This window comes from Amblyomma maculatum, chromosome 1, assembly GCF_055883805.1.
Source record: "Amblyomma maculatum isolate TAMU_Amacu chromosome 1, ASM5588380v1, whole genome shotgun sequence".
Classification (NCBI taxonomy): domain Eukaryota; kingdom Metazoa; phylum Arthropoda; class Arachnida; order Ixodida; family Ixodidae; genus Amblyomma; species Amblyomma maculatum.
In genome coordinates, this window is record NC_139344.1 from 257913263 (window position 1) to 257926459 (window position 13197).

The window sequence follows — 13197 nt, forward strand, 5'->3', positions numbered from 1 at the left end:
ATTAGAAATCGTTGAGCTTCCTCGTCCTCGCTGGCCAGCAGGTGCTCCCACTGCGTCACACTCGAGTTGTCTATGATGTGTCCAAGTCTGCTTTAGGACAGGTCCATGTGACATGCTCTAGTGTCGGTTTACCGTGACACCACGGGCATTCGTATACATATTGCGCAGGGAAAATGTTGTGTAATTTTTGTAGGTGTGGATAGGTACCGGTTTGTAACTTGCGCCAGTCTACTGCCTCCTCTTGGGTTAGCCTTTTTTGTGGGGCTGTGTAGCGTTTCCGCTGGCCTCTATATCTGAGTACGCGGGGATAACAGGGTCAAATGTGCCTGTGGTACAGAGTGATGAGTCTGCTCGGTCGACATACCCTCGAACTAGCTCGTCTGCTGCCTCGTTGCCACTAATCCACTCATGTCCCGGAATCCATACTATACCATGCTTAGTGTTCGTTATATGTCTTCTCGTCGTTGTAGAATGCGATTAAGGACGGTGACGTAACAGAACACAAAGTCCCTCGCGCTGTGATCAATATTCGTACCTGCGCAGGAACTTGCGCAGGAATTCCGGAGCTAATGAGAGCATTGTTTGCCCTCTTCCCGAATTCGAATCATTCTTTGCTTCCTTTGGGATTTTTTCGCTCATGGCTAATGACGTGGACGTTTCTACGATACGGGCTCTTTAACGCTGTTGCGTTAGAATAATTAGGTCCGATAGGTAACGAGGAACGCCTCTAGAAGGTTTGATTTGCTGGTGACACCTTGCTGATAAATATTATTTATTTATTGAGGCGATACGCAGACACCACAGAATGATATTCTTAGACATGGATATGACGAGAACTGAAGTAACGTTGGAGTAAAACTCAGCAGTCTTGCAAAGGAAGGTCAGCTTGTAAAAGCTAACGAGGCAGCGCATCTAACTAGTCAAACGTTTATTGCCGATGCGAATCGCGAGTAAGAAAGGAGCCGTGAATGTTTAATGCGTTTAAGTATATGTGGCCGCTAAATAGCATGTTACGAGAAGCCACCTGTCTACAGATTCTACATAATCGAAATCTTCGCCAATATATACCTTGTGGAAGGGAGTTCTACGGGGCTCGGGCTCTGCTCTCAGAGCCAAACGCCTCGCTGCTATCTCGAGCGACGTCCGTGCCAGGGAAGAACGACACACCGAAGCACAGCCAGCTGGCCAAGCCGTTTACTGGGACGCCCAATGTTCTTCCTCGGTTTCGTAGCAGCATCCGCGCGCTCCGGCGTCGCGGCGTCGTCTCCCAGGATGCAGATTCCGTCCATCGAGATCAGAGGGAACGGAATGAGGGCCCGCCCGGTGCACTAAGCCAGTTCTCTCAGCCCCGCCATTGCCGCAACAACTCCTGGAGAAGGAGGCCAGGAGGGGAAAGATGAGAGCTCCCCGTGAAAGAGAGAGAGAGAGAGAGAGAAGACGTTCGCCGCATTGTGCTGGCGAGGAGAATGTTGGACTCCCACAACCTGTAAATCAGAAACATACCCTTACTTTTAGGGCAACGAAAGAACTAGTGTGGCTGGGAAGAGATGCAGAAAAAAAAAAAATGTGAGAACAAAATGCTGCGTACAAGAGAGAACGAAGGTGGGTTGATGATATTCTAGCCATCATTAAGGAGATTAAAAAAAATTGGTAGAATCATGCAATGCATTTAATAAATAAGTGGGGCATTTCCAGAGTGGTAGAATGAATACAAAGGCAAATAAAACGCAGTGAAAGGAGGCAGAAACTGAGCTGGTGCACATTTTGCAGAGAGTTGGCAACTCAGATTCGAGTTATTAACTAGCCCCTGCAGAGTAATGAGTTACCCGTCAGAGTAGACAAGCAAGGAAGTACGCTACGATATATAGGGTAGCCGAAGGTGTCGCAGGATGGGAGCAACGGTAATCAATGGCAGAGGATGCAGCGGACTCAACCTGGATGGGTATCGTAGTTGTGGTTTTTTTATTCTGTATCACGGTTCTTTAATTATTATTATTATTATTATTATTATTATTATTATTATTATTATTATTATTATTATTATTATTATTATTATTATTATTATTATTATTATTATTATTATTATTATTATTATTATTATTATTAGGAACAACCACATGGTTGTTCCTGCGCACATTAAATAAAGACTGATTGGTTGATTGATTATTATTATTATTATTATTCACCAGGTGCAGTGGTACAAAGACGGCGTGTCCATTCGTGGCAACACGGACTACGTCACGACGAGTCAGCAGCTTGAAGACGGTACATCAGAGCAAAAGCTAACCATAGAGGAGACCTTAGCCGATGACTCCGCCAAGTTTACATGCAAGGCCATCAACGCCGCAGGCCTGGCTGAAACGTCGTGTCGCCTCAGCGTTCGAGGTACGTTGCGTATCGATGCTTTAATCAAACCCCACTCATCTTTGTGATATTCAGTGCATCGTCACATCCTGATGTCTCAAGACCGCCGCTTGACTGCGTACCTGCGCCAGCGACGAATTCGCGCGCTTATTCTTGGATCACCTACTAATATGGCCGGAGCTATTTCAAATGTCTGCGCAGCATTTTCAGCTGATCCTATTTACTCTAACGCTTCCACATCCGTATACCCGCATGCAACGTAAAGTGCATTAACGTGTGTCTTACAGGATCTTTTTTCAAGGTGTGTTATCTTCGTTTGTGCTATAATGTATAGCGCAGAATTTATTGCCGCTTGTCTGATGCAATGCCAATGTGAAAAAAAGATGGCAGGACCTCTGTCAAGCTTCGAGCTTTTAATCCTGTCTCCTTCTCTAATATAGAGAAAATAAAAGGCTAATTGATTGATTGATTGATTGATTGATTGATTGATTGATTGATTGATTGATTGATCGATTGATTGATTGATTGATTGATTGATTGATTGATTGATTGATTGATTGATTGATTGATTGATTGATTGATATACACGCATGAAGGTTATTCTTAGGAGGCTTAGAGGTGTGGCATTGACTCCCAAGATAACTGCTAATACTAAAACAATGTTGTCCAGTGCGTTAAGGATTGCACACCTTGAAGGTTATTCTTAGGAGGTTTCGCGCGGTGTGGCATTGACTCCCAAGGTAACTGCTAATACTAAAACAATGTTGTCCAGTGCGTTAAGGGTTGCACACTTTGCAAAGCTAGAAGAGAAAGGATAATGCAGGGGCAGGCAGGACAATGCGACACTAAACAAATATATATAAGCAACGGTAACTAATCGGAACCCCGAGGCGGGACCACGAACAGGCGGGCTCTGTCACGAGACATCGCTTGTAAACACTGCCACGGCCACTTTGTTTTAGCATGTACAAAGTAGGCAGCACCTTGTAATGCCTTGAAGGCAGTGTTCGTGAACTCTGTTCAAATCAAAGTTTGGCCGCGTGCGCAGTAAATATTTAAGGTTGAATAAAGGAGGACAAATATATTAACATTTCTTACTATGGTTGTATTTAAAATAGATTACTGCTTAATCCACTCGTAAAATCAATAAATTATTCAGAACAGCAGTCGGGGGATAGCATAGAAAAAAAAAAAAAAGACACCGTCCGAAGTAGTGACATCGCAGGCATCACAGAAAAATCCGTCTCTTGCATCCTCAGAATGAATGCAAGGTATGCCTGTTAGCTCCCTGCTAGTGGCGTGTGACAGTTACGCTACTGTTGCGACTGTTTTGCAGCCTCACAACGTCTTTGTAGCTGTACAGGTGTCGACTGCTTTAAACGGCACTGATAATTTCGCGGTGCAAGCGTTACGAAAAGCTGTCGACAATCTGAATATGCACTCGAATTACGGTGTCATCAGCTATCATCGCGACACCTATATGTATTGCACGGCGTGCCTGCATCTGTTTATAGTGGGATGGCACTTCTACTGTCCGCGTAATGTTCACGGCGCCATTTTCTGGAACATACTCAGAGGAATTAAAGAAAAGGAATAGCTAACAAGCCTCCTGGCACGTGTCGCAACATTGTATCAGAAGCACAACCCGGTTGCAAGCATTACTGAAAAGTGTTGTTATAAGGCTACAATGTTCAGACATTGAAGACATTGTTGCTGCGGCGCGATGCATAGCGAGCGCTCTTTCCCTGCTTGTTTACAGGCCATTTCAGCTATTTAGAGCCAGATACGTTTAGTAGAACTTATTTAGCTACTTTTCAAAAATGGGGCCGGAAATTTCGCTATTTGCACGCATTCTATCTCCAACTATTCTTTAATTTGCAAACTAGAATGCCTTACATCATATTAAAAGCGTGTTTATTTAACAACTGAGAAGCTTTTAAAAACGCCTAAGATGCGCGTAAACCCTCAAACAGCCTTATACCCTGCGGAGTTGGTACACCGTTGCACCCGCGCGCCTCTGAAGGGCCCAGAAGTATATTAATTGTGTTGGTGTGCTTAATGCGCCCTTAAAAAAAAAAAAAAAAAAAGAAAAAAAAAGAAAAAAAAAAACAGAAATAAGAAAACGTAGGGGTGTGGAAAGGGTAGTCTGGAGAGCTTTACTCCCTTAAGGTTTCAGAAGGTTTTAAGATACATGCAGCTCACAGTCACAGCTCTTGACGTTATACTACAACTACAAAACACAGTACTACTTCAAACAAGTAGTACTTCATTCCTCCAGTTCGTAAATTAGGTATGTAAAGTGAATTTTATTTGATGACACTCAGCTGAGGGACAGCTACGTTGCATTCGGAAGCAAAATTTCGACGGCAAAGCTTGGCGGAAGATCGAACAGCCGATATAATGCCTCGATGCCACTGGACGCACGTATTCGATGGCGCTCGATTTCCGCAGAGCAACCTCGTGAGAACGCGCTGGAGGAGGTGTTCATCGAGGCTCTCGAGGAGCATACCACGCACACGACGGGCGGCGTGCTCACGGAGCCGACGTTCATTCAGCCGCTTCCGGCCACCGCCCAGCTGCGGCCGGGCGAGGAGCTCCGCCTCGAGTGTACCGTCCAGGGTCGGCCCGAGCCGCGCGTCTCCTGGTCGAAGGACCTGCTGCCCGTCCGCGACGCCGCTAAGGTGCGTGCGGGTCCTCTTTCCTACCGCGCACCGGCTCACTGCCGCCGTCTTTCGCGCAGCCCTCGCAGGAGCAAGGAAGGGCGCGCCTGGTGCTCAGTGGCGCAACCGAGAGCGACTCGGGCACATACACCGCCGTGGCAAAAAACAAAGCCGGAGAGACGGCCTGCTCCTGCCAAGTGAAAGTGGCCGAGTGAGCAACTCCGAGACGTGTTTCGACATGCTCGGATTCTTTTTCCGACTTCCTTTTTTTTGCTTTTTGTTTTTTGCTTCCACGGATTCCCGCGCACCCCGACACCCGAGTATAGCCACTTTACGTAACAACGCAGGGACGCCGCTCCGCCCGAGCCTCCCCGTGTGCTCAAGGCCCTGGAGGACCTGGAAGTCAAGCCCAGACCGGATACCGTCACGCTGGAATGCGTCATCGTCGGACGGCCCGAACCAGAGGTCGATTGGAGCTTTTTTTTGTTTTTGTTTTTCACAAGTGCCGGATTCGCAGAACCACACCTTTAGGGGCTGCTACGCTTGAAGATATCCGATATGAGATACAGTCGAAGGAGACACGAGACAAAACAATGTATTATTGAAATGACCTGCCCGCGTGCACGAGGAACAAAAACTACCCCATCAACCCTGCGTGTCCACACGCAAATGGCCATTGGTTGGTTGCTTGGTTGGTTTATGGAATTTAATGTCCCAAAGCAGCTCAGACTACGGGAGACACCGTGGTAGAAGGCTCTGAAAATTTTGATCACCCGGGGCTTTTTAACATGCGCTAACATCGCACAGCACATGGGCGCCTTGCTTTTCTCCTCCATCGGAAAGCGGCCACCGCGGCCAGGATGCGATCCCGCATCCTTGGGTACAGTAGTCGAGCGCCACCACTGCGCCACAGCGGCGGGCACAAATGGTCGTTTCTGGAGCTCCATAGTTCTTAAGGCATGAGCGCTAATCAGGGCGACTGCACCAGAAATGTTCTTTCGTTATATTCGCCAGCGTATGCATGATGAATTGGAGATAGTGAAAAACGGCGCTGAGACGGAACACACGATGAGAGGGACCTAACATAACATTGCACCGACAAGCCCTAAAGTGTCCCAAAATTCCTTCATGCATTTTTTTTTTTTAGACAACTCCGCTGCAGAGCAAAGGGGCATCATCAGAAAAGTATGCTGGGCGGAATACTGGATGTGTATGTGGGGGCCGCTCTCGGACATATGGAGCGTCGAGATTGTGTTTCGACAATTAAGTAAGCCGCTTAGTACATCGATCGTCTCTTGTTCCTTTCGTAGGGAGGACACTCCGTCTTGTTGTTTTGAACTCGTACGTTTGACAGCTTTCTGCGGGCCGTCTTTTGCAACGGCAAGTTGAGCAAGACATGTGCATAACCTTTCAACAGTTTCTGTATTCGTCCGAAGAGTAAGGAAGCGATTTCACGGTTTCGATTGGCTTCCAGCTTTTCTTTTGCTACAAACGGGGAGAATGTTCGTCACTTCTCGTTTCTCTCCATTACTGCAGGATACCTGCGCTTGACATTAGTAAAATATTTTGTTACTAATACTTTGTGTGTGATTAAATATCAGGTATCTGTTTTCATAAGCAACGACCGTGTGAAGAATGTTTATATCACATGCCGCAAATGGGCGCTCTTTCTGTAATGATACTGCTCCAATGCCATCTAGGAATTACACGTTAGGCTTTGGCTAACCGCTCGCCTGTAAAACCTCTTTTGTGTCTGTTCTAAAGCCTTCAAACAATTTTAAAAGTTACATTTTAGCTACACCGAGAATGAAAATTTTGGGCCTGCCATTGATTCAGCTATTTGATGCACATACTTCACAGCACCAGAAAGATAGCAGTGAGAATCCGTGTGAAAGCTTTCACGCTGCCTAGCGTGAACGTTCTCAGTGTGTCTCTTAATTACTTGCAGCTACGTTTTGATATACCTTTATTAAAATTCCAGATAAATATTATAGTAAGCTCCTCGCCCCGTTATGTAAGGGTGTACAAAATAATGTTTCCTTTTTTCTTTACGTAGAAATGATACTAAACATAATACGAAAATTGCGCGTTTCGAAACGTAAGAATATTTATATTCACGATTGCACCTACCAACATCGAGTTCTTCACAGTAGGTTTGCCTTCCCTGATATAAAAAGAATTACTTGGCATCAGCTGATTTAAGCATGAATTTGAGTTTTCGACAACATATAGGTGCGTACTAAAGCTGAGTTCACAAAGCTCAATCAGTCTGTTTCCAGTTGGCCTCCGCTACGCTACGCTTAACGTGCTTCATTAGCAACGGACCATTTCTGGAAATGATTTCTTTTCACAGCTGCCGCTGTGGCTCCTTGGCTTCGGCAGCTGATTCCATGGTGGTGGGCTCGATCTCGACCACAGCGGCCGTATACAGGCTTAATACAAGAACACCCGTCTGGTTTGCAATGTGAGAGCACGGTAAATGACCACACTGGGCTAATTTCATCCGGCGCCTTCCACTACGGCATCCCTCATAGCCCGAGTCGCTTCGGGACGTTAAAATTTCGCAATTCACAATTTCTCTCATCGAACACATACAGTGATCTTTAAAGTAACTGAGCATTATGTCTAATAATGGAGCACCGCGTCACGACATATATCGTCTACAAATTTTTACGCAAGTTTACTGGCAACGGAGGTGAAAAGAAGGAATGCCTGATGAGCTAATGCATGCAGTCGTGTTGCTGAATGCCACAAACAATTTGTTATATTATTGCTTGAGCGAAGCCTTTCAATACAATCGAAGCTTTCATTTTTTTTTTTAAACAATAGCATGCCACTGGTCATGTACCGGGAGAGAGCTGCGAAGGTAAACGACATAACTACACTTTGCAAAGAGAGCAGTCCTAGTCAAGCACTTGAACTTGGCATCCGGAGGCTGCGCTATCTATAGTTACCAAATGACCGAGAGGCGGCAGCTGCTAACGGCTCGACGCCAAAACTGAATTATCGAAGGAGTAGAAGGGAGTTAGATGAACCGAGACGTAGATGTAGATACTAAAGTCATATCTAGCGTTTACTTCATTTATTTGTTTTTTTTTCTTTTTCTTTCTCATATTCCTGTTTTCTGGAGTAAAATAACGTTGCTCGCTTTATTTTGCGTTTTTCTGTCAAACATAAAGCAAAAAGCATTCCTTTGAGAACATTACACGCACATTCGCCTTTTCTCACTGCAGGAAAGGAAACTTTACGCCGTTTGCGTTTTTGGCGCAGGTCATTTGGTACCACAACACGCAACCCATCAAGGAGTCTGAGCGGGTACGACTGCTGTTCCGCGGGGACAGGTGCTCTCTAGTCCTGAACGGCGTTAGCGCCCAGAACGCCGGCACCTACCGATGCTCGGCGGTCAACCCCATGGGCAGCTGCTACACGGAGTGCAACCTGCGCGTGCCGCTTTCTGCGCCCGTGTTTTTGGAGCCTCTTAGAGACGTGGCCACGGATGAGGGCTGTCGTGTGGTGCTCACTGCGAAGCTATGGGCGCCCGAGCCACCCTTCGTCCGTTGGTTTAAGGATGGAAGAGAGGTGCTTCCCAGCCTAGACTTCCAGGTACATGACATGGCTGAGTCAAATCATCTGCCAGGATTCTTAAAAAAAAAAAATGCACAAGCATGCGGTGGCGCTTCCATTGCAGCTTAGTAGTAATTTTTGATAGTATATTTTAAGCTCTTTTTTTTTTCATTTATAATAAATTTAGTTTAGTATTTGAGCGCTTTTCAGCACTCATTAGTAGCAATTATTTACCACTGCGGTGAAAAAGTTACTATCATTTTGCGTTATTCTTGACCTCAAAAACTCATGTTGATTCGAGTAGCTGTACAGTAGCCCCGAACGCACATCAATGCAGGTCAGTCACGATCCAGACGGAACTGTGAAACTCCTGATTCCCAAGGCTGCTGCCCCCAACAGCGGCCATTATGAAGTAGAGGCCAGCAACCCCGGTGGTCGCACGCGGACCGGTTGCAGGGTGCAGGTTCGTGAAACTCAGGTAAGTGTTCTTGAGCGGGCACCTGGCCAGCGTGTGGACGGCCCTTCTTTTTCTCTGCGCGCAGAATGCGGTCCAGACTACCACTGAGCTCGCGGTGTCGAGGACATCGCAGCAGACCGTTTCGAAGAGCGGCTCGGAGCTGCGGCTGGCCCGCTCGCTGCCCTCTGAGCTGGTGGTCCAGAGCGGAACCAAGGTTTGCCTCAGCGTGGCCTGTTCGCAGCCGACCGGTGGTCAGCTGAGCGCCTCGTGGTTCCGGTCGGGTCAGCCCATCACCGACTCTCCGGACTTCCGGCTCACCCGTTCTCTGGAGAACGTGGGCGGCACCTCGCTGTCCGTGTTCAGCCTCACCATCTCGGAGGCATTTCCTGAGGACTCCGGAGACCTTGAAGTGCGCGTGCAAGGCCCCGGCGGCGTTGTTAAGGCGCGCACAAAGCTTGTGGTGCTCGACGAAGATGACGACGTGACTGACAGCGTGCAAAGCCGCGACGAGAGCATCCAGCAGGCGCGTGAGGTGAAGGTGTACGAGACGAAGCTGGCTCGGCCTGGCCCAGTGGACTCTGCCGGCTTGGCACTGACGGGAGACCTGCAGTTACGCGTGACTGAAGTGACGCACGTGAACGAAATGCCGCCGGAAGTCTCGGAAGAGAAGACCACCAAGGTAGTGGACCAAGCGGGTGCCAAAGACAAAGTCACCGAAGAAGTGACTCGCCGCGTGACCAAAAGGGTCACTGAGATTACCAAGACCCAGACTAAAGAGGTGAGGGGTCCCTTGGTCTACAAATGGGAGTTTCGCAAGTAGCAGGCCTTCTAGTTTCTTCCCGGCATGGAGACTGTCCCGGAAGCTCTTGTCCGCGCTTTCTGGTGGTGCTCTCCGTTGTGTTACCTGTCTGTCTGGCTGCCGCTCGGAACAGAGCGCTCTCCTTCCTTACCTGCCCTTAAGTGTTCGGTGTAGCATGCTCGTCACAGTGTCTTGACCAAAGAAAATAATCTTGACAATTGTAATGATGTGAAATAAAGCCATGCTTTGTGTTCGATATGTGTTGCATGTTGTCTCCTTCCCAAACCAAAGCAGACGTGAGCACCTTGCACACACGTGGCTGTCGCTTCCCTGCGCCGCACATAGATGGGCCTGCTGCTTGCGGCACAATGTACGCAAGCTCGATGCGCAAACAATTGCGGAGCGTTGCATGGACGCGACGGGGTCCCGTTTCCGTTGCAGCTGAGCACAAGTCGGGCCAGCCGCGCGGCGGGGCCCCTGAGCCGCGTCGAGCCCATCCCGGTGTCCCCGGAGCCGAAATTCGACATCCTGGAGCCCAAGTACGATGTCCCGCTGTTCGGTAGCAGGCCTATCCGCGCGCCGTCGCCGCCGGCAGAGAGCCGGCCCTCGCTGTTCGAGCCACTGTCGGTACGCACCAGCTTCTGCCTCGAGACGGGCCAATTCCAGAGTCCGCGCTCCATCATTCGCACCAAGACCGCGAGCCCCGTGTGGAGCCCCAAGAAGAAGGCGGTGGTGATCGCTGAGAACCCGGCGACGGGGCAGCGCGTGTCGGCGCCCGTCTTCCTGCAGGTGGGTGCGGCACGCGATCGCGGGCACGTGTCAACGCTGGCGCTCGCCGCAGGGCCCGGAGGACGTGCTCGCGGCGCAGGGGCAGCCAGCGACGCTGCGCGCACTCGTCACGGGCTGCCCGGCGCCGCGGCTGCGCTGGTTCAAGGACGGCCAGCCCGTGCACGGGCCCGACCATGTCGTGGGCCAGCCTTCGGGACCGGCCCCGTGGACCGCCTGGCTCACCATTCCCGAGGCGTTTCCCGAGGACTCGGGCGTCTACGTGTGCACAGCGTCCAACCTGGTGGGCAACACGAGCGCCTGCTGCAGGCTCACCGTCTTCGGTCAGTTGCTGTCAAGGGCGGCCTATTCCGGGAGCGCCGCCAACGGGCGCGCCCCGCAGTCCAACGAAAAAAGGCTTTGACGGCCACGCGACCGGAAACGCGGACCACGGGCGCGATGACACGGCGGCCGGATGATGCGACTAATCGCCAATACCGTCGCAGTGACGCCGAAAATACGCCACTTAGTAAACACCGGTCGAAACCTTAGAAACGCCGGCCAGAAAGTGCGGCCTCCCCCAGAAATGCGCTTCCAAAAATGGCGGCGGCGTAAGCTTACACCGGCGCAAAAATAGGCGGGAAGGGGGCGCTTCTCCGCGTCATTTCCTGTCAGGGGCGCATGCGTCGGGGAACGGGAACGTGCCGCTAGCTAATTCGGGACCAGTGTCTGGAGATGCCTCTCCGGGCTTGACGCTCTCTAGACTCCGACTCGAAACGGTAAGTCCACATCGTGGACCTTCTTAAAGTCTCTCCGGGACCGGCTCGAGGCGACGTCAAACGTGCTGGCCTCGCCTCGCGCGCTGTCCACCGCGGACGTCTTCCTTTGCGCGGGTGCTCACCGTTCCTTCCACTGCTTGCCTTCCAGAAACCGGGATGGTCGTGCAGCCGCCCCACACGTAAGTCCCCATTTCTTCCTGCGCGTCGCTCGCCGTGCTTCGGCCCCAGGTCGCCCTCGTCCGCCTCCCGGGTGCGACCTGCGGCGCGAAAATCACTGCGAGACGGCGCGCGCGTCTCGAAATAGAACAGCCGCCCTGCACCAGCTGGGATTCCGGCGCTTTTCTGCACCTTACGAGGAATACCGCGGGAAAGTGCATCCCTTCATTGTGCACCTCTCAAAAACGGCTATATGGTCCAACCGTTTCCTTTACGTTCTATCTGCGGTAACGACAGCGGTCTCCCAGCCGGTGCAGCTTTGCGAAGTGGATAACCCAAGTGATGAGCGGCCGAGTAGCTCTTTTCTGGGTGCATATCTTGCATTTTCTCCGAAAAAAGCGTGTGTGCGTAGTTTGCTGGGAGCTCGCGGCTGCGGAGAATGCGCAATTATACTGGCTCATGCTTGATGGGGTGTCAGGAGAGTGGTCATGCCAGGGCTATTCTTTTCCGCTTTCGAATCGGTGCCAACGCTGCCGCGATGGTGCTGTTAGTTGCACCGTGCGACGGCTGTCCGACTGGCGCTTCTAAAAAAAGCGCCATTGCGCAGCTCCGCAGTACTCTTGCTGTTTTGGTCTGGGTGCGTCATTCCCCAACACCGTCTCCTGCTAGCTCAGCACTGACGACAGGTCTTCCAGAAGATCCGCCATCTTGTCATCCTAGCCACTGTTGACACAACCGATGGCAGCGTGTGGAGTGAAAAGGGTGTAAAGAAAATACAAATAACCAAGACGGACAGAACTAGGGCAGAATATCACTTTGAGATGGTGCTCGAACAATTTGTTTCTACAGTTCTGCAAAACATGCTGGTGGAAAACTTTTGTCCAGAAAATACTGCAGAAGTTAACGACTAAATTTTTATTGAAATTATGGTAATGAAGGTGTTGCGTCGTGCATTCCAAAGAGAAATTGACGTGTTACATGCGTCGGCAAGTGTAAGTGTTCTGCAAGAAGTGTCTGAAAGAACTCCATGCATACCGTTCCGTAACTGCCTTCACCAAAACCGCGGCCTGACTTTTTCGTGCGCATATCGTGTATTCCATTTTATTTGATGTGATATTTGGCGGCGAGGTGGACTGCGATTATTTCCTAAAGCTTTTTTTTTTTTTTCGTAATGCCTGTTCACCTAAACGGCCGACTGCGGTTTCCTTGTGCTCCCGACATTAACGAAGGAAATGACCCGATATCCGGATAGCCTTTCCAAATAAACAATTACACTGGGACGTTTGTAACATATACGACAAAAACATAGGTACTTCGCTGTCATATCCAGCGCCATAATTCCTTCCGATATTTTGGAGACTGTTAAGCACGCTGACAGAAATGGTTTGTGCCGATTTAATGGTGGCGTGACTTTGATAGTTATTTTGTAGAAACCGTTGGTTTCATTCTTTCTTATAAACATACAATTAATTCATCTCTCAAGTGAATTTTTTTCACGCTTAGTGCCACCTGTGCGTCCGCACTGGCAGCCTTTTAGTATTACGCAATTCCAAGTCCCTTGTCGATTGTGCAGAGAATTACAGTAAAGAGACCAATGCAGAAAGAGGACACCTTCTACCATTCGACGCGAATTCATTCATTCAGTAGATCAGA

The 13197-nt window shown here is 49.5% G+C and overlaps 2 protein-coding genes across 2 annotated transcripts in view; both read left to right on the forward strand.

Annotated features, from left to right (window-relative positions):
- zormin (spectrin and immunoglobulin domain-containing protein zormin) overlaps positions 1 to 11033 on the forward strand; it is a 56184-nt gene extending 45151 nt beyond the window's left edge. Inside the window, exons 20-28 of the mRNA XM_084608754.1 lie at positions 2190 to 2385; positions 4816 to 5045; positions 5105 to 5235; positions 5372 to 5489; positions 8295 to 8627; positions 8926 to 9066; positions 9131 to 9823; positions 10286 to 10633; positions 10686 to 11033. Coding sequence (XP_084464880.1) covers positions 2190 to 2385; positions 4816 to 5045; positions 5105 to 5235; positions 5372 to 5489; positions 8295 to 8627; positions 8926 to 9066; positions 9131 to 9823; positions 10286 to 10633; positions 10686 to 11033 — 2538 coding nt within the window. The remainder of the gene's footprint in view (positions 1 to 2189; positions 2386 to 4815; positions 5046 to 5104; positions 5236 to 5371; positions 5490 to 8294; positions 8628 to 8925; positions 9067 to 9130; positions 9824 to 10285; positions 10634 to 10685) is intronic.
- Positions 11034 to 11285: 252 nt separating this feature from the next.
- Positions 11286 to 13197, forward strand: part of sls (sallimus) — a 208793-nt gene continuing 206881 nt past the window's right edge. Inside the window, exons 1-2 of the mRNA XM_084590954.1 lie at positions 11286 to 11388; positions 11537 to 11567. Of these exons, the coding sequence (XP_084447080.1) occupies positions 11545 to 11567 (23 nt within the window). The 5' untranslated portion in view covers positions 11286 to 11388; positions 11537 to 11544. The remainder of the gene's footprint in view (positions 11389 to 11536; positions 11568 to 13197) is intronic.